This window comes from Oncorhynchus mykiss, chromosome 25, assembly GCF_057628025.1.
Source record: "Oncorhynchus mykiss isolate SJ-2025 chromosome 25, ASM5762802v1, whole genome shotgun sequence".
Taxonomy (NCBI): domain Eukaryota; kingdom Metazoa; phylum Chordata; class Actinopteri; order Salmoniformes; family Salmonidae; genus Oncorhynchus; species Oncorhynchus mykiss.
In genome coordinates this window covers 10,055,355-10,075,911 of record NC_143046.1, presented here as the reverse complement: position 1 = coordinate 10,075,911, position 20,557 = coordinate 10,055,355, and the positions used below count along the sequence as shown (strand labels likewise).

General features: G+C 45.4%; 1 protein-coding gene across 4 annotated transcripts in view; it reads left to right on the top strand.

The window, feature by feature from the left end:
- LOC110504536 (glucocorticoid receptor) overlaps positions 1-20,557 on the top strand; it is a 71,847-nt gene that overhangs the window by 34,761 nt on the left and 16,529 nt on the right. For 2 of the 4 annotated variants that reach the window (XM_036970518.2, XM_090220056.1), the window contains exon 4: positions 20,167-20,330. In XM_036970518.2, the coding sequence (XP_036826413.1) occupies positions 20,167-20,330 (164 nt within the window). Of the gene's footprint in view, positions 1-20,166; positions 20,346-20,557 lie in introns of all 4 variants that reach the window. The other 2 variants (XM_036970517.2, XM_036970520.2) reach the window with 1 other exon arrangement.

Sequence of the window (20,557 nt, the reverse complement as noted above, 5' to 3'; positions counted from 1 at the left end):
CAGGCCTATAAGGTCCTGTATTGTTGGCTCTCAGGCCTATACGGTCCTGTATTGTTGGCTCTCAGGTCTATAAGGTCCTGTATTGTTGGCCCCCAGGCCTATAATGCCCTGTATTGTTGGTCCCCAGGCCTATAAGGTCCTGTATTGTTGGCCCTCAGGCCTATAAGGTCCTGTATTGTTGGCTCTCAGGCCTATAAGGTCCTGTATTGTTGGCCTCCAGGCCTAGAAGGTCCTGTATTGTTGGCCTCCAGGCCTAGAATGTCCTGTATTGTTGGCCTCCAGGCCTAGAATGTCCTGTATTGTTGGCCTCCAGGCCTAGAATGTCCTGTATTGTTGGCCTCCAGGCCTAGAATGTCCTGTATTGTTGGCCTCCAGGCCTAGAATGTCCTGTATTGTTGGCCCCCAGGGCTAGAATGTCCTGTATTGTTGGCCCCCAGGCTTAGAATGTCCTGTATTGTTGGCCTCCAGGCCTAGAATGTCCTGTATTGTTGGCCCCCAGGCCTAGAATGTCCTGTATTGTTGGCCTCCAGGCCTAGAATGTCCTGTATTGTTGGCCCCCAGGCCTAGAATGTCCTGTATGGTTGGCCTCCAGGCCTATAATGTCCTGTATTGTTGGCCTCCAGGCCTAGAATGCCCTGTATTGTTGGCCCCCAGGCCTAGAAGGTCCTGTATTGTTGGCCCCCAGGCCTAGAAGGTCCTGTATTGTTGGCCCCAGGCCTATAAGAGATGTGTCCCAAATGGCACCCTATTCCCTTATTTTGTGCACTACATTTGGTCCTGTATTATCGGGACTGTCCTCAGGCCTGTAAGGTCCTGTATTATCGGTATTGTGTGTGTAGCATGTATGATGCGCTGTAGTATTTATCAGACCACTGCTCTGAGCTGTAGAATACATCAGACCACAGACCACTGCTCTGAGCTGTAGAATACATCAGACCACAGACCACTGCTCTGAGCTGTAGAATACATCAGACCACAGACCACTGCTCTGAGCTGTAGAATACATCAGACCACAGACCACTGCTCTGAGCTGTAGAATACATCAGACCACAGACCACTGCTCTGAGCTGTAGAATACATCAGACCACTGCTCTGAGCTGTAGAATACATCAGACCACAGACCACTGCTCTGAGCTGTAGAATACATCAGACCACTGCTCTGAGCTGTAGAATACATCAGACCACATACCACTGCTCTGACTGTAGAATACATCAGACCACTGCTCTGAGCTGTAGAATACATCAGACCACTGCTCTGACTGTAGAATACATCAGACCACTGCTCTGACTGTAGAATACATCAGACCACTGCTCTGACTGTAGAATACATCAGACCACTGCTCTGAGCTGTAGAATACATCAGACCACTGCTCTGAGCTGTAGAATACATCAGACCAATGCTCTGAGCTGTAGAATACATCAGACCACAGACCACTGCTCTGAGCTGTAGAATACATCAGACCACTGCTCTGAGCTGTAGAATACATCAGACCACTGCTCTGAGCTGTAGAATACATCAGACCACTGCTCTGAGCTGTAGAATACATCAGACCACATACCACTGCTCTGACTGTAGAATACATCAGACCACTGCTCTGACTGTAGAATACATCAGACCACTGCCCTGACTGTAGAATACATCAGACCACTGCTCTGAGCTGTAGAATACATCAGACCACTGCTCTGACTGTAGAATACATCAGACCACTGCTCTGAGCTGTAGAATACATCAGACCACAGACCACTGCTCTGAGCTGTAGAATACATCAGACCACATACCACTGCTCTAACTGTAGAATACATCAGACCACTGCTCTGACTGTAGAATACATCAGACCACTGCTCTGACTGTAGAATACATCAGACCACAGACCACTGCTCTGAGCTGTAGAATACATCAGACCACTGCTCTGAGCTGTAGAATACATCAGACCACAGACCACTGCTCTGAGCTGTAGAATACATCAGACCACTGCTCTGAGCTGTAGAATACATCAGACCACATACCACTGCTCTGACTGTAGAATACATCAGACCACTGCTCTGACTGTAGAATACATCAGACCACTGCCCTGACTGTAGAATACATCAGACCACTGCTCTGACTGTAGAATACATCAGACCACTGCTCTGACTGTAGAATACATCAGACCACTGCTCTGACTGTAGAATAGATCAGACCACTGCTCTGAGCTGTAGAATACATCAGACCACTGCTCTGAGTTGTAGAATACATCAGACCACTGCTCTGACTGTAGAATACATCAGACCACTGCTCTGAGTTGTAGAATACATCAGACCACATACCACTGCTCTGACTGTAGAATACATCAGACCACTGCTCTGACTGTAGAATACATCAGACCACTGCCCTGACTGTAGAATACATCAGACCACTGTTCTGAGCTGTAGAATACATCAGACCACTGCTCTGAGCTGTAGAATACATCAGACCACTGCCCTGACTGTAGAATACATTAGACCACTGCTCTGACTGTAGAATACATCAGACCACTGCTCTGACTGTAGAATACATCAGACCACTGCTCTGACTGTAGAATACATCAGACCACTGCTCTGACTGTAGAATACATCAGACCACTGCTCTGAGCTGCTGAATACATCAGACCACAGACCACTGCTCTGACTGTAGAATACATCAGACCACTGCTCTGAGCTGCTGAATACATCAGACCACAGACCACTGCTCTGAGCTGTAGCGTGCATCAGGCCACAGAACAGAAGCATTTTCCCCTGACGTGCTTTCCCTATCTCACGCTATCTCTCTCATGCTCGTTCTCTCTCCCTCCCTCATGCTCGTTCTCCCTCCCTCCCTCTCACGCTCGTTCTCTCTCCCTCCCTCCCTCTCATGCCCGTTCTCGCTCCCTCCCTCCCTCTCACGCTCGTCCTCTCTCCCTCCCTCCCTCTCACGCTCGTCCTCTCTCCCTCCCTTTCACGCTCGTCCTCTCTCCCTCCCTCTCACGCTCGTTCTCTCTCCCTCCCTCTCACGCTCGTTCTCTCTCTCTCCCTCCCTCTCACGCTCGTCCTCTCTCCCTCCCTCCCTCTCACACTCGTCCTCTCTCCCTCCCTCCCTCTCACGCTCGTCCTCTCTCCCTCCCTCCCTCTCACGCTCGTCCTCTCTCCCTCCCTCCCTCTCACGCTCATCCTCTCTCCCTCCCTCCCTCTCACGCTCGTCCTCTCTCCCTCCCTCCCTCTCACGCTCGTCCTCTCTCCCTCCCTCTCACGCTCGTCCTCTCTCCCTCTCTCTCACGCTCATTCTCTCTCCCTCCCTCTCATTCTCTCTCTCTCCCTCCCTCCCTCACGTTCATTCTCTCTCCCTCCCTCTCGTGCTCATTCTCTCTCCCTCCCTCATTCTCTCTCTCTCCCTCTCTCTCACGTTCATTCTCTCTCCCTCCCTCATTCTCTCTCTCTCCCTCTCTCTCGCGCTCTTTCTCTCTCCCTCCCTCATTCTCTCTCCCTCTCTCTCACGCTCATTCTCTCTCCCTCCCTCTCGCGCTCATTCTCTCTCCCTCCCTCATTCTCTCTCTCTCCCTCTCTCTCACGCTCATTCTCTCTCCCTCCCTCTCGCGCTCATTCTCTCTCCCTCCCTCATTCTCTCTCTCCCTCCCTCATTCTCTCTCCCTCCCTCTCGTTCTCTCTGTGAAGTTGTACAGCTATATCCTAGGGATTCTACTGGTATGAACTGTAAAAAAGCTAAATGTTTTTTTTTTATGGTTTTGAATGTACAGCACACAATATCTTATCCATCAGCTTTCTATAAGAATTGGCTGGTGAGGGACACTAATCATCAATTTCCATATATAGGCTACATATCATTACTGTTGTCATGATACAATATTTGATTTTATAATTAATTATGTTTACATTTGAGTCATTTAGCAGACACTCTTATACAGAGAAACTCACAGGAAAAATACAGGGGATGAAATGCCTGTCATTCAAATTGTTTTCACGTTATTGAAGACGACATGTTTGAGTGTTGTTTTCGTTGTGTGTGTGTGTTTCATGTTGATTTTGTCATTTCTAATGCAGGGACTTAGCTAAAAGGAAGAAGCTAGTGTGGTTTGGTTTTGGCTTTTCGTTGAGTCGGCAGAATTCGGGAGGATCTGTAAGTTTGAGGAATGTGATCCTCTTGCTTCATCCAACAGTGGTATGCAGTCTGCACTGACTGAACCCTAGCTAGAGCTACAGTTAGGCCTTAGCTACACACACACACACACACACACACACACACACACACACACACACACACACACACACACACACACCAGCTAAAACGACAGTCAGTTAGCCTAACAGCGCAGTAGCCCTAGCCTAGATTCATAAAGTGTTTCAGAGCAGGAGTGCTGATCTAGAATCAGGTCCCACCTGCTTGTCCATGTAATCTAATTTATTATGATCTAAAAGGGAAAAACTGATCCTTGATCAGCACACCCACTGGGCCCAGTTCCAGGTTCAGTAGTCCTTCTAACGCGTACACTCATTGAACTCTCTAGCTCTAATGTGAAGACTGAGATCCAGGGAGAGAGAGCGAGGGAGAGAATGATTGTCTGTGTGTTTGTAGAGGGGTTAGGCTCTAAGTCTTCATCCCTCTGATGTTGGAACTAAAACCACAGCCTTGATGCTTTCACACACACACACACACACACACACACACACACACACACACACACTTCTACTGTAGGTGAAATTAGTTTGAATGTCACGTGTACCAGTACAGTAAAATGTCTTGCAGCTCTAAACCCAACAATGCAGTAATCAATGTAGCACTAAAAATAACAAGGTAGAACAAAAACACACTGAGAAATAGAAATAAGAAGGACATGAGAATGTAAGAATCTATAGACAGGATCTGTTCAGTACCAAATGTGCAGGGATACCGGAATGATAGATTATTTAACTAGGCAAGTCAGTCAAGAAACAAATTCTTATTTACAATATCAGCCTAGGAACAGTGGGTTTAACTGCCTTGTTCAGGGGGCAGAACAAAATATGTTTTACTTTGTCAGCTCGGGGATTAGATCTAGAAACCTTTCGGTTACTGGCCCAACGCCCCAACCACTAGGTTTGATGACGAGCGACCCGGCACATTCAGTCAGTCGCTGTTGTGCAACATGCTCCAGGTGATCTAATTACAGTATGGATTTCACACCTGAATGTTTGCCATCTAGATATCATACAACTAGTAAATTAACTGTCTAAAACGCGCTGAATGCTCTGCAGTTTTGCATTTGTTTTGCTAATTTAGTAGCTAGTTAGCTATCTAGCAAAGTGCCTAGCTTCTTACAAAATCGAGCTTTTGCTTGTTAAGAGCAGAGTATCCCGACCTGGATCAGGAGCCTTTGCTGGCTAATATTTGTTTTGTGCAGCAAACTGGAGTAGCATTTTGTTTTGTTTTGTACAGCAAACTGGGAGTAGCATTTTGTTTTGTACATGCAGCAAACTGGGAGTAGCATTTTGTTTTGTACATGCAGCAAACTGGAGTAGCATTTTGTTTTGTTCGTGCAGCAAACTGGGAGTAGCATTTTGTTTTGTTCGTGCAGCAAACTGGAGTAGCATTTTGTTTTGTTCGTGCAGCAAACTGGGAGTAGCATTTTGTTTTGTTCGTGCAGCAAACTGGGAGTAGCATTTTGTTTTGTTCGTGCAGCAAACTGGGAGTAGCATTTTGTTTTGTTCGTGCAGCAAACTGGAGTAGCATTTTGTTTTGTTCGTGCAGCAAACTGGGAGTAGCATTTTGTTTTGTTCGTGCAGCAAACTGGAGTAGCATTTTGTTTTGTTCGTGCAGCAAACTGGGAGTAGCATTTTGTTTTGTTCGTGCAGCAAACTGGAGTAGCATTTTGTTTTGTTCGTGCAGCAAACTGGAGTAGCATTTTGTTTTGTTCGTGCAGCAAACTGGAGTAGCATTTTGTTTTGTTCGTGCAGCAAACTGGAGTAGCATTTTGTTTTGTTCGTGCAGCAAACTGGAGTAGCATTTTGTTTTGTTCGTGCAGCAAACTGGGAGTAGCATTTTGTTTTGTTCGTGCAGCAAACTGGAGTAGCATTTTGTTTTGTTCGTGCAGCAAACTGGGAGTAGAATTTTGTTTTGTTCCGTGCAGCAAACTGGGAGTAGAATTTTGTTTTGTTCCGTGCAGCAAACTGGGAGTAGAATTTTGTTTTGTTCCGTGCAGCAAACTGGGAGTAGAATTTTGTTTTGTTCCGTGCAGCAAACTGGGAGTAGTGTTTTGTTTTGTTCGTGCAGCAAACTGGGAGTAGCGTTTTGTTTTGTTCGTGCAGCAAACTGGGAGTAGCATTTTGTTTTGTTTTGTACATGCAGCAAACTGGGAGTAGCATTTTGTTTTGTTTTGTACATGCAGCAAACTGGGAGAAGCATTTTGTTTTGTACATGCAGCAAACTGGAGTAGCATTTTGTTTTGTTTTGTACATGCAGCAAACTGGGAGAAGCATTTTGTTTTGTACATGCAGCAAACTGGGAGTAGCATTTTGTTTTGTTCGTGCAGCAAACTGGGAGAAGCATTTTGTTTTGTTTTGTACATGCAGCAAACTGGGAGTAGCATTTTGTTTTGTTTTGTACATGCAGCAAACTGGGAGAAGCATTTTGTTTTGTACATGCAGCAAACTGGGAGAAGCATTTTGTTTTGTACATGCAGCAAACTGGGAGTAGCATTTTGTTTTGTTCGTGCAGCAAACTGGAGTAGCATTTTGTTTTGTTCGTGCAGCAAACTGGGAGTAGCATTTTGTTTTGTTCGTGCAGCAAACTGGGAGTAGCATTTTGTTTTGTTTTGTACATGCAGCAAACTGGGAGTAGCATTTTGTTTTGTTCGTGCAGCAAACTGGGAGTAGCATTTTGTTTTGTTTTGTACATGCAGCAAACTGGGAGTAGCATTTTGTTTTGTTCGTGCAGCAAACTGGGAGTAGCATTTTGTTTTGTTTTGTACAGCAAACTGGGAGTAGCATTTTGTTTTGTTTTGTACAGCAAACTGGGAGTAGCATTTTGTTTTGTTTTGTACAGCAAACTGGGAGTAGCATTTTGTTTTGTACATGCAGCAAACTGGAGTAGCATTTTGTTTTGTTTCGTGCAGCAAACTGGGAGTAGCATTTTGTTTTGTACATGCAGCAAACTGGGAGTAGCATTTTGTTTTGTTCGTGCAGCAAACTGGGAGTAGCATTTTGTTTTGTTCGTGCAGCAAACTGGGAGTAGCATTTTGTTTTGTTCAGAAAACTGGGAATAGCTTTTGGTTTTGTTCATGCAGCAAACTGGGAGTAACATTTTGTTTTGTGCAGAAAACTGGGAATAGCTTTTTGTTTTGTTCATGCAGCAAACTGGGAGTAACATTTTGTTTTGTGCAGAAAACTGGGAATAGCTTTTGGTTTTGTTCATGCAGCAAACTGGGAGTAGCATTTTGTTTTGTGTAGCAAACTAGGAGTAGCATTTTGTTTTGTGTAGCAAACTGGGAGTAGCATTTTGTTTTGTGTAGCAAACTGGGAGTAGCATTTTGTTTTGTGTAGCTAACTGGGAGTAGCATTTTGTTTTGTGTAGCAAACTGGGAGTAGCATTTTGTTTTGTGTAGCAAACTGGGAGTAGCATTTTGTTTTGTGTAGCAAACTGGGAGTAGCATTTTGTTTTGTGTAGCAAACTGGGAGTAGCATTTTGTTTTGTGTAGCAAACTGGGAGTAGCATTTTGTTTTGTGTAGCTAACTGGGAGTAGCATTTTGTTTTGTGTAGCAAACTGGGAGTAGCATTTTGTTTTGTGTAGCAAACTGGGAGTAGCATTTTGTTTTGTGTAGCAAACTGGGAGTAGCATTTTGTTTTGTGTAGCTAACTGGGAGTAGCATTTTGTTTTGTGTAGCAAAGTGGGAGTAGTATTTTGTTTTTTGTAGCAAACTGGGAGTAGCATTTTGTTTTGTTCAGCTAACTGGGAGTAGCATTTTGTTTTATGTAGCTAACTGGGAGTAGCATTTTGTTTTGTGTAGCTAACTGGGAGTAGCATTTTGTTTTGTGTAGCTAACTGGGAGTAGCATTTTGGAGTTGTATAGTTTTGTTGAGAAACTGTACAAAATGTTTGCATGTGGTCAATAGCATTTAGTTAGCATTCTCCATCTGATTTTAGATGTACTTAGCATTGCTAACCTTTTGGATTACAGAGTATCAGTGGGGTTTGAAAATGGAGCCCCTTGTGTTCACTGTCGGTTTTACCGAGTATCCCGGTATGGCACAAGGTATGACCATCTGGATACCGCTCACACCTAGATAGAGGTAGATATGTTTAGATGTAAGGTGACTAGGCATCAGGATATACTGTATGATAAAAAAAAGAGTTGCAGCAACGTTGAAATATTATTGGAATCTGTGTGGGTAGCTGGACCGGTAGGATGACTGACAACAGTGAAGGTGAACAGGTGGTCACGGGTCAGGTGACAGAGGAATGGATGACACTGAGGCAGGGATTCCTTTAACCATAAAGTGCTATATTTACTGAGTAGTCTGTCTGTGCTGCATCACAAAGGAAACAGAGTAACATGTATCAAATTCAAATCATAACAATCATTCCCATTATTAACAGAATGAGGTCATTCAGAAATAAGGTTCCATAGGAATTCAATATGAAGCAGAATGAGGTCATTCAGAAATAAGGTTCCATAGGAATTCAATATGAAGCAGAATGGAGTCATTCAGAAATAAGGTTCCATAGGAATTCAATATGAAGCAGAATGGAGTCATTCAGAAATAAGGTTCCATAGGAATTCAATATGAAGCAGAATGAGGTCATTCAGAAATAAGGTTCCATAGGAATTCAATATGAAGCAGAATGGAGTCATTCAGAAATAAGGTTCCATAGGAATTCAATATGAAGCAGAATGGAGTTATTCAGAAATAAGGTTCCATAGAAATTCAATATGAAGCAGAATGGAGTCATATAGGATCATAACCATTCATCATAATCATGAGCACGATAATGCAAATAAATCAATCATTTATTCAATCTATATTCTACATCAATTTGATATCAAAATGAATCAATTCAGCAAATAATTACTTTTCATATTTCATCCTTCCAGTTTTGTCTTCATGTGAACATGTCATTTCATTACATTTTAACCATATATCAATGGCATAATTGGCCTGTGATGATCTTTAGGGCCGTGATCATTGTCCATTGACATTACACAATAGGTTTGAAGCGTGCAGCTCCAAGCCGCGCTCTGCGGTAATAACTATAAACAATAACTGATGACCCGCTCTCCCGATCGCAACAGATAGTTCAGATGAAAGGTAACCAATTCGGTGGATTTACGTGGATTCATGGATGCACAGAATGTTTGTAGTAGACGGAGTTGAGGAAGCAGCCAGGTCGGGGCGATTTCCTCCTTTCAATGAGTTGAGATCTGTCTGACATTTCCACCTGACCTAATTAAAGAGCATAGTGCATATAGATGTGTGGATGTGCATATAGAGAGAGATGTGCATTATAGAGAGTGTAAAAATAAGAGTAAACTCAGATTGTCCGTGTAGCCATTTTGTTAGCTATTTAGCAGTCTTATTGGCTTGGGAGTAGAAGCTGCTCAGGAGCCTGTTGGTGTCAGACTTAATGTACTGTTATGGCTTGCCGTGGAGAAGCAGAGAGAACAGTCTGGTTGGAGTGTAATATGTCAAATGAGTTTCGATTTAGAATGGCACATTTATCAAATGGGCGAGACAAACAAAAATCCATGTTATTCATGTGCACTGGAATAGAAAATGGAGGCCACTTTTCCCGCAAGCTACACCTATAATTTCACTGCACCACAGGTGATATTCAGCCCAAACTTTGTATGCCATGGGGCTCTCCAACCCTGTTCCTGCAGATACCCTGTGCTTTCATTTGAGAAACCAGGTGAAATCTGTTTGGGTACTACTGTTTTCACAACAAAACATATTTCATTAAACTGTTGACTGAAGGAGAGGAGATGGAAATTCACGGCGATGAGATATTCTGTAGCTTAAGATAATGTCAGCCTATTAATTATGATTTTTTTTTTTTTTTAAATGCCCTATTAGTAGACTATTCCAAATACAAATGAACTTTAATTGTAGGCTAAATCTGAATTTGTTTCATTTAGGCTAGACCAATTATGTACCAAAGATATCTTAAATCAGTATTTAAAAAAATATATATATTTTGTTGCAGTTTGTAATATTCCGTGTTGTATTGTATAATGGCACAATCATTATTTTAATTACGTTTTTTGGGGGGCTGATATATAGGCCTAAGAATATGCATAAGCTCTAATATGCATATAGGTGTTTTTAAATAATCATCACCTTCACAAGGACCATGTTTTCCACTCAGTTTCAACCTGTTGTTGAACTTCTTTCTTCAAATTGATCAATCACGGTGAGATGAGTTTTTAAAAAGCATGATACTGTTTTTGATGATAAGCGTTTGAAGTCATTTTTCAATTTTATTTGCATTGGTGTCAAGAGTGAGAGGGACAATAGAGCCCTGAGTACCAGGACATTAGCGACTTGATGATTGTTAACGAGTTGGGTAAACTAACGCATGTCCAGAGTTGTATTTTTACTACGGGCACAGCAACAGCCCTAATCATTTCAGCCTCCTGAGGAGGAAGAGGCGCTGCCGTGCCCTCTTCATGACTGTGTGTGTGTGTATGTGTATGTGTATGTGTATGTATGTGTGTGTGTGTGTGTGATGCTGAAATGAAGACCCAATTTAAAAAAAGAGACATTCTGGTTAGAGGAAGTCTTTAAAAGAACTGCCTGGGTTGGATTTTGGCTAGGCTACGGTAAAGCACGGTAAAACATGCTTCATTATTTGACGTTAAGGAGAATGTTTGAAAAAACGCTCACATTACAAAGTGGAGGGTGACACACTGATAGCCTGCCTACAGTTGACTATAGCCGGTCGATTGGTAAATAGGTCAATGGGAACGCAGACCCGTGGGGGATAGAAGGACACCGGATTGGCGTTGTTGGACGGACCGGACCTCACTAGTTGTTGTTGGGCGGACCGGACCTCACTAGTTGTTGTTGGGCGGACCGGACCTCACTAGCTGTTGTTGGGCGGACCGGACCTCACTAGCTGTTGTTGGGCGGACCGGACCTCACTAGCTGTTGTTGGGCGGACCGGACCTCACTAGTTGTTGTTGGGCGAACCTCACTAGTTGTTGTTGGGCGGACCGGACCTCACTAGTTGTTGTTGGGCGGACCGGACCTCACTAGTTGTTGTTGGGCGGACCTCACTAGTTGTTGTTGGGCAGACCGGACCTCACTAGTTGTTGTTGGGCGGACCGGACCTCACTAGTTGTTGTTGGGCGGACCTCACTAGTTGTTGTTGGGCGGACCGGACCTCACTAGTTGTTGTTGGGCGGACCGGACCTCACTAGTTGTTGTTGGGCGGACCGGACCTCACTAGTTGTTGTTGGGCGGACCTCACTAGTTGTTGTTGGGCAGACCGGACCTCACTAGTTGTTGTTGGGCGGACCGGACCTCACTAGTTGTTGTTGGGCGGACCTCACTAGTTGTTGTTGGACGGACCGGACCTCACTAGTTGTTGTTGGGCGGACCGGACCTCACTAGTTGTTGTTGGGCGGACCGGACCTCACTAGTTGTTGTTGGGCAGACCGGACCTAACTAGTTGTTGTTGGACGGACCGGACCTCACTAGTTGTTGTTGGGCGGACCTCACTAGTTTTTGTTGGGCGGACCGGACCTCACTAGTTGTTGTTGGGCGGACCTCACTAGTTGTTGTTGGGCGGACCGGACCTCACTAGCTGTTGTTGGGCGGACCGGACCTCACTAGTTGTTGTTGGACGGACCGGACCTCACTAGTTGTTGTTGGGCGGACCTCACTAGTTTTTGTTGGGCGGACCGGACCTCACTAGTTGTTGTTGGACGGACCGGACCTCACTAGTTGTTGTTGGGCGGACCTCACTAGTTTTTGTTGGGCGGACCGGACCTCACTAGTTGTTGTTGGGCGGACCTCACTAGTTGTTGTTGGGCGGACCGGACCTCACTAGCTGTTGTTGGGCGGACCGGACCTCACTAGTTGTTGTTGGGCGGACCTCACTAGCTGTTGTTGGGCGGACCGGACCTCACTAGTTGTTGTTGGACGGACCTCACTAGTTGTTGTTGGGCGGACCGGACCTCACTAGTTGTTGTTGGGCGGACCGGACCTCACTAGTTGTTGTTGGACGGACCTCACTAGTTGTTGTTGGGCGGACCGGACCTCACTAGTTGTTGTTGGACGGACCGGACCTCACTAGTTGTTGTTGGGCAGACCGGACCTCACTAGCTGTTGTTGGGCGGACCGGACCTCACTAGTTGTTGATGGGCGGACCGGACCTCACTAGTTGTTGTTGGGCGGACCGGACCTCACTAGTTGTTGTTGGGCGGACCGGACCTCACTAGTTGTTGTTGGACGGACCGGACCTCACTAGTTGTTGTTGGGCGGACCTCACTAGTTTTTGTTGGGCGGACCGGACCTCACTAGTTGTTGTTGGGCGGACCTCACTAGTTGTTGTTGGGCGGACCGCACCTCACTAGTTGTTGTTGGGCGGACCGGACCTCACTAGCTGTTGTTGGGCGGACCGGACCTCACTAGTTGTTGTTGGGCGGACCTCACTAGTTGTTGTTGGGCGGACCGGACCTCACTAGTTGTTGTTGGACGGACCGGACCTCACTAGTTGTTGTTGGGCAGACCGGACCTCACTAGCTGTTGTTGGGCAGACCGGACCTCACTAGCTGTTGTTGGGCGGACCGGACCTCACTAGTTGTTGATGGGCGGACCGGACCTCACTAGTTGTTGATGGGCGGACCGGACCTCACTAGTTGTTGTTGGACGGACCGGACCTCACTAGTTGTTGTTGGACGGACCGGACCTCACTAGTTGTTGTTGGGCGGACCGGACCTCACTAGTTGTTGATGGGCGGACCGTACCTCACTAGTTGTTGTTGGGCGGACCGGACCTCACTAGTTGTTGATGGGCGGACCGGACCTCACTAGTTGTTGTTGGGCGGACCGGACCTCACTAGTTGTTGTTGGGCGGACCGGACCTCACTAGTTGTTGATGGGCGGACCGGACCTCACTAGTCGCAGGATTTCATCTGGAGAGAAATGGGTCAAGGAGTGGGGTAGTTCTGTGTGAGTGGGACCAGCGGACTCAATAGGCTGAGTGAATGAGGAGCAGATGTCATCCATTTCTTTTCAAAGTGGTTGACAGTCATCCACAGAGAGGGAGGATGGAGGGGGCGGAAGATTAAGGAGCAGGTGGAAAAGAGTTTCCTAGGGTTAGAGGAAGAAGCTTGAAATTTAGAGTGATAGAAAGTAACTTTAGCAGCTCATACAAATGAAGATACGGTATGGAGGAGGGAGAAAAGGTATGATAGGTTCTCTGGAAGTTTAGTTTTCCTCCCTTTTTGCTCAGCTGCCTGCAGCCCTGTTCTGTAAGCTTGCAATGAGTCATTCAGCCACGGAGTAGGAAGCAAGGGCCAATCCGGGCAGGGAAGAAAGGGGATAGTGCGAGTCATAGGATGTGGAAAGAGAGGAGAGTAGCGTCAAAGAGGCAGAATCAGGAGAAAGGAGGGAGATGGATTTAGCAGAAGGGAGAGATGATAGGATAGAAGGAGAGCGTAGTGGGAGAGAGAGCGAAGATTGCAACGGTGCATGACCATCTGTGTAGAAGCTGACTCGGTAGGGTTGGAGGAGAGGGAGACAGAAAAGGAAAGAAAGTAGTGATCAGAGACCTGGAGGGGAGTTGCAGTGTAATTAGTAGGAGAACAGCCCCTAGTAAAAGATAAGGTCAAGCATATTGTCTGCCTTGTGAGTGGGAGGGGACTGGGAAAGTGGGAGGAGACTGGGAAAGTGGGAGGGGACTGGGAAAGGGTGAGGTCAAAAGAAACAAGGAAGGGAAAGAAAGAGTTAATCGACTGCAGACGTTGGGAGGTTGAAGTCTCCCAGTACGAAGAGCATTGAGCCGTCGTCAGTAAATGATCTTATCAAGGTGTCAAGCTCATTGAGCTCTAAGAGCACCTGGTTGGCGAAAGATGACAATGTTAAGCTTTAGTGGATAAGTGACAGCATGGAATTCAAATGAGGACCTAGACAGGTGAGAGAGGGACAAAAGAGAAAATCTCCACTTAGGATGAGTAGCCGTGTGCCACCACCGTGATGACCACCACGTGATGAGTGAAAACAGAGCAGGTGGAGTAGCAATGTTCTCTGGGGTGAATCATGTCTCCTTCAGGGTCAAAAAAAAGTATATTGACTGAAGGGCAACATAAGGCTGAGATGAACTCTGCGTTCTTAACTGCAGATCGGCAGTTCCAAACGCTGCTGGAGACCAGGAGATCCATATGGGTAGTCTGCGCATGGTACACTAAATTAGGAAGGTTGCAGCTAATGGGTGGGGAGTGTCTGTAGGGAGTAGGCTTTACTGAGTAAACATAGCAAACGCTGCATGAAGTTTCATCACAATTAGCCTAATAGTTTTACTTGGTGCTGGTAGTTTGAAAGAGTTTGACTTCCTCTGTCGTCTTCTCTGTCTCTCCTTGTACTATAGTCAACTCTTCTGGGGGAATGGAAGAGCTTCCTGTAGCCTTGAAGCTCTGCTCGGAGCAGCATTTGGTTTCACAGAGGAAATTCTGTCTCACCACTTTGTCATGCAACCCTGATTGATGTTGTCCTGCCAACCCGGAAAAACACATTTCATATTTCTGGCCTCTCATCGTCATGTGTTCCAAAAGGCATACTGTTTACTGCACAGTGCACTACTTTTGACCAGGACCCATATAGCACCCTACTGTCTGTATATTCCCTATATAGTATACTACCTAATAGGGGTCTGTAGTGCACTATATAAGGAATAGGATGCCATTTGGAACACAGTCAATGAGAAGCCAGAAATATGAAATGTTTGGTGCCATTTCGGGCGTAGCCAAGGTCAAGCCCACAGTATGGTGTCAGTCAGCCCAGTATAAGTCGGTTCACTTGGGCTCATCAGTGTGTAAAGGGTAGTAGTGTCACACTGTCTGAACCACAGCGGTTCTGAGCAGGATCATGATGGCTCTGTTGTTGTTGTTGGGACTGGCAGCAGCAGAGTTCAGGTCATCTGCTCATCCAGGTTATTTATACTGCTGACTGGTTATTTATACTGCTGGACTGGTTATTTATACTGCTGGACTGGTTATTTATACTGCTGACTGGTTATTTATACTGCCGAGTGTTGCTGTACTGGTTAGTTATACTGCCGAGTGTTGCTGTACTGGTTATTTATACTGCTGACTGGTTATTTATACTGCTGAGTGTTGCTGGACTGGTTATTTGTACTGCCGAGTGTTGTTGGACTGGTTAGTTATACTGCTGGACTGGTTATTTATACTGCCACGTGTTGCTGGACTGGTTATTTATACTGCTGACTGGTTATTTGTACTGCCGAGTGTTGCTGGACTGGTTATTTGTACTGCCGAGTGTTGTTGGACTGGTTAGTTATACTGCTGGACTGGTTATTTATACTGCCACGTGTTGCTGGACTGGTTATTTATACTGCTGACTGGTTATTTATACTGCTGGACTGGTTATTTATACTGCCGAGTGATGCTGGACTGGTTATTTATACTGCCGAGTGTTGCTGGACTGGTTAGTTATACTGCAGAGTGTTGCTGGACTGGTTATTTATACTGCCGTGTGTTGCTGGACCTGTTATTCATACTGCTGGACTGGTTATTTATACTGCTGGACTGGTTATTTATACTGCTGGACCTGTTATTTATACTTCTGGAATGGTTATTTATACTGCTGGACTGGTTATGTATACTGCTGGACTGGTTATACTGCTGGACTGGTTATTTATACTGCTGGACTGGTTATTTATACTGCCGCGTGTTGCTGGACCTGTTATTCATACTGCTGGACAGGTTATTTATACTGCTGGACTGGTTATTTATACTGCTGGACCTGTTATTTATTCTTCTGGACTGGTTATTTATACTGCTGGACTGGTTATACTGCTGGACTGGTTATTTATACTGCTGGACTGGTTATTTATACTGCTGGACTGGTTATACTGCTGGACTGGTTATTTATACTGCTGGACTGGTTATTTATACTGCTGACTGGTTATTTATATTGATGACTGGTTATTTATACTGCCGAGTGTTGCTGGACTGGTTATTTATACTGCTGACTGGTTATTTATACTGCTGGACTGGTTATTTATACTGCTGGACTGGTTATTTATATTGATGACTGGTTATTTATACTGCTGATGGGTTATTTATACTGCTGGACTGGTTATTTATACTGCAGAGTGTTGCTGGACTGGTTATTTATACTGCTGGACTGGTTATTTATACTGATGACTGGTTATTTATACTGCTGATGGGTTATTTATACTGCTGGACTGGTTATTTATACTGCAGAGTGTTGCTGGACTGGTTAATTATACTGCAGAGTGTTGCTGGACTGGTTAGTTATACTGCCGAGTGTTGCTGGACTGGTTATTTATACTGCTGGACTGGTTATGTATACTGCTGGACTGGTTATTTATACTGCTGGACTTGTTCTTTCTACTGCCGAGTGTTGCTGGATTGGTTATTTATACTGCCAAGTGTTGCTGGATGGGTTATTTATACTGCCGGATTGGTTAGTTATACTGGCGAGTGTTGCTGGACTGGTTATTTAAACTGCCGAGTGTTGCTGGATTGGTTATTTATACTGCTGAGTGTTGCTGGATTGGTTATTTATACTGCCGAGTGTTGCTGGACTGGTTATTTAAACTGCAGAGTGTTGCTGGATTGGTTATTTATACTGCTGAGTGTTGCTGGATTGGTTATTTATACTGCCGAGTGTTGCTGGTCTGGTTAGATATACTTCTGAGTGTTGCTGGACTGGTTATTTATACTGCCGAGTGTTGCTGGAGTGGTTATTTATACTGCCGAGTGTTGCTGGTCTGGTTAGGTATACTTCTGGGTGTTGCTGGACTGGTTATTTATACTGCCGAGTGTTGCTGGACTGGTTATTTATACTGCCGAGTGTTGCTGGTCTGGTTAGGTATACTTCTGGGTGTTGCTGGACTGGTTATTTATACTGCAGATTGTTGCTGGACTGGTTATTTATACTGCCGAGTGTTGCTGGACTGGTTGACTGAAGTCACTCCTTTGATCCATATACCGAACTGACTCGACTCCCTTGGCTGAGTGTTTGAATTCTGCATATTGAATGGCACCCGATTCCTCCACATAGTGCCTTTACTGGTCAAACATGGTGCAGCAGGTGCACTATATATGAAATGGAAAGGAGACAGACAGACAGGTTTGTTGGCCTGCTCAGTGCGTAGAAGTAGTAGTAGGCCTGCTTGGTAGTGGTGGTGGTAGTGGTAGTAGTAGTAGTAGTAGTAGTACTAGGCCTGCTTAGTAGTAGTAGTAGTAGTAGTAGTACCAGGCCTGCTTAGTAGTAGTAGTAGTAATAGTAGTAGTAGTCCTAGGCCTGCTTAGTAGTAGTAGTAGTATGTAGTAGTAGAGGTAGTAGTAGTAGTAGTACTAGGCCTGCTTAGTAGTAGTAGTAGTAATAGTAGTAGTCCTGTTAGTAGTAGTAGTAGTAGTAGTAATAGTCCTGTTAGTAGTAGTAGTAGTAGTAGTAGTAGTAGTAGTCCTAGGCCTGCTTAGTAGTAGTAGTAGTATGTAGTAGTAGAGGTAGTAGTAGTACTAGGCCTGCTTAGTAGTAGTAGTCCTGTTAGTAGTAGTAGTAGTAGTAGTACTAGGCCTGCTTAGTAGTAGTAGTAGTAGTAGTAGTTGTCCTGTTAGTAGTAGTAGTAGTAATCCTGTTAGTAGTAGTAGTAGTAGTCCTGTTAGTAGTAGTAGTACTAGGCCTGCTTAGTAGTAGTGTTATGCTCTGTGAGTGCTGCTCTGTCTAAGCAGCTTAGACGAAGGCCTAATGGCCCCCTATATTTCTCCATACAGTCCCCTAATAGAGTGTCATTTGAGAAGCAGCCGGTGACTTCTAAAAGTCTCAGATCAGATGAAGGTAGACCAGATGTTTGTGTTGTGGCAGACAGATGAGGTTTGCTGCTGCGGCGTAGTGCTCTGAGTCAGTGATGCTCTGTCTCAGTGCAGTGGGCGTAGGCGCAGAGGAAGTAGCTGCACATTACTGCAGCAACGAACAGCTCCACCTAGTGGTGTGTTTGGGAAAGTGCACCTCAAACATCTAGGACATGGTCAGACAGAAAATTTTTTTATTTGACTAGGCAAGTCAGTTAAGAACAAATTCTTATTTACAATGACAGCCTACCGGGGAACAGTGGGTTTACGACCTTGTTCAGGAGCAGAATGACAGATTTTTTTTTACCTTGTCAGCTCAGGGATTCGATCCCGCAACCTTTCGCACTAACCTCTAGGCTACTTGCCGCCTCAACATGTTAAGAAACCTTCAGAATCAGATTATATAGATAGAACAGACAGGCCTCTCTGACATGTAGCGAAAGGGATCATGATAGCTCTATTCATGACATTTCAAACTGCTACAATTCCGTATTTGTGTATCTTTATTTAACAAGGCAAGTCAGTTAAGAACAAATTCTTACTTTCAATGATGGCCTAGGAACAGTGGGTTAACTGCCTTGTTCAGGAGCAGAATGACAGATTTTCACATTGTCAGCTCAGGGATTCAATCTTGCAACCTTTCGGTTACCAGTCCAACGCTCTAACCATTAGGCTACCTGCCTCTAACCATTAGGCTACCTGCCTCTAACCACTAGGCTACCTGCCTCTAACCACTAGGCTACCTGCCTCTAACCACTAGGCTACCTGCCTCTAAGCACTAGGCTACCCTGCCTCTAACCACTAGGCTACCCTGCCTCTAACCACTAGGCTACCCGCCTCTAACCACTAGACTACCTGCCTCTAACCACTAGGCTACCTGCCTCTAACCACTAGGCTACCTGCCTCTAACCACTAGGCTACCTGCCTCTAACCACTAGGCTACCTGCCTCTAACCACTAGGCTACCCTGCCTCTAACCACTAGGCTACCCTGCCTCTAACCACTAGGCTACCCTGCCTCTAACCACTAGGCCACCCTGCCTCTAACCACTAGGCTACCTGCCTCTAACCACTAGGCTACCTGCCTCTAACCACTAGGCTACCTGCCTCTAACCACTAGGCTACCTGCCTCTAACCACTAGGCTACCCTGCCTCTAACCACTAGGCTACCTGCCTCTAACCACTAGGCCTCTAACCACTAGGCTACCCTGCCTCTAACCACTAGGCTACCTGCCTCTAACCACTAGGCTACCTGCCTCTAACCACTAGGCTACCCTGCCTCTAACCACTAGGCTACCCTGCCTCTAACCACTAGGCTACCCTGCCTCTAACCACTAGGCTACCTGCCTCTAACCACTAGGCTACCTGCCTCTAACCACTAGGCTACCTGCCTCTAACCACTAGGCTACCTGCCTCTAACCACTAGGCTACCTGCCCGCTCTAATGCTTTGGATAGAATTCAAATAACTGTGATTCTAGGAACTGTTATGCTCCAATCAAAGAGTGGTTGTCATGACGCCCTTTATGTTTGGTGATCCAACCACAGGTCTTTAGATGGCGTGGAGGCCATAGAGGAAATTGTTGAACCACAGTTAGATGTTTATTCTTTGGATCTTGAAGGATAAGTGGTACATTTAGGACATTTCGGGAAAAATAAACTCAAGCAAAATAAATGTAATGGATCTTATGCCAATATTCTGGTCAACTGACCAAAATGGAGACCGAAATGTTTGGTGTTTTGGTAACCAGACCAAAAGGACAAAATGTAGGAAATGTAACAACAGAAGTGCCAACGTGTATGTTTAGCTCACATGATGTTGTTTGTCAAATAAAATAACCCCAGGCATGCTGTGAAACTGTAGAAGGTAATATTTTCAAGAGCAGATGGAATGTGTTGAGTTCCCCTGTGAAAGTGTGAGGGCTTCTGTGTGAGCTGTGACAGTTTGCTCTGTCTCTGTGGGAATAGTGTCGGTATGTTTTCAGAATCCCAGAAGCATCATCATACCTGTTGCCAAGTTATTATTTTGTATTCGTTCAGAGAATTGCACTTGTTACTGACTCTAAACCCTCCTTCCTCTTCCTTGCTCTCCTCTCTTCCCTGCTCTCCTCTCAATGTAGTTCTACTTCCAGGCAGGGTGGTGGCGCTGCGTCGTGTACAACCCAGGGCAAGGCCGGGACCGCCCATAAGATCTGTCTGGTGTGTTCAGATGAGGCGTCCGGCTGTCACTACGGGGTGCTCACCTGCGGAAGCTGCAAGGTGTTCTTCAAGAGAGCCGTGGAAGGTACGGTGGCAAGGGGTGAGATGGTAGGACAATTGCTATGGTCTGGTCCCAGATCTGTTTTTACTATTTTGCCAAGGGGTGAGATGCTAGGACAATTGCTATGGTCTGGTCCCAGATCTGTTTTTACTATCTTGCAAGTCGGCAGAAACGGATCTGGGACTGGGCTACCACTGATGATATGTGGTGTTATATATCATGATATTTTCCTGTGGTACTGTGGCAAGGAG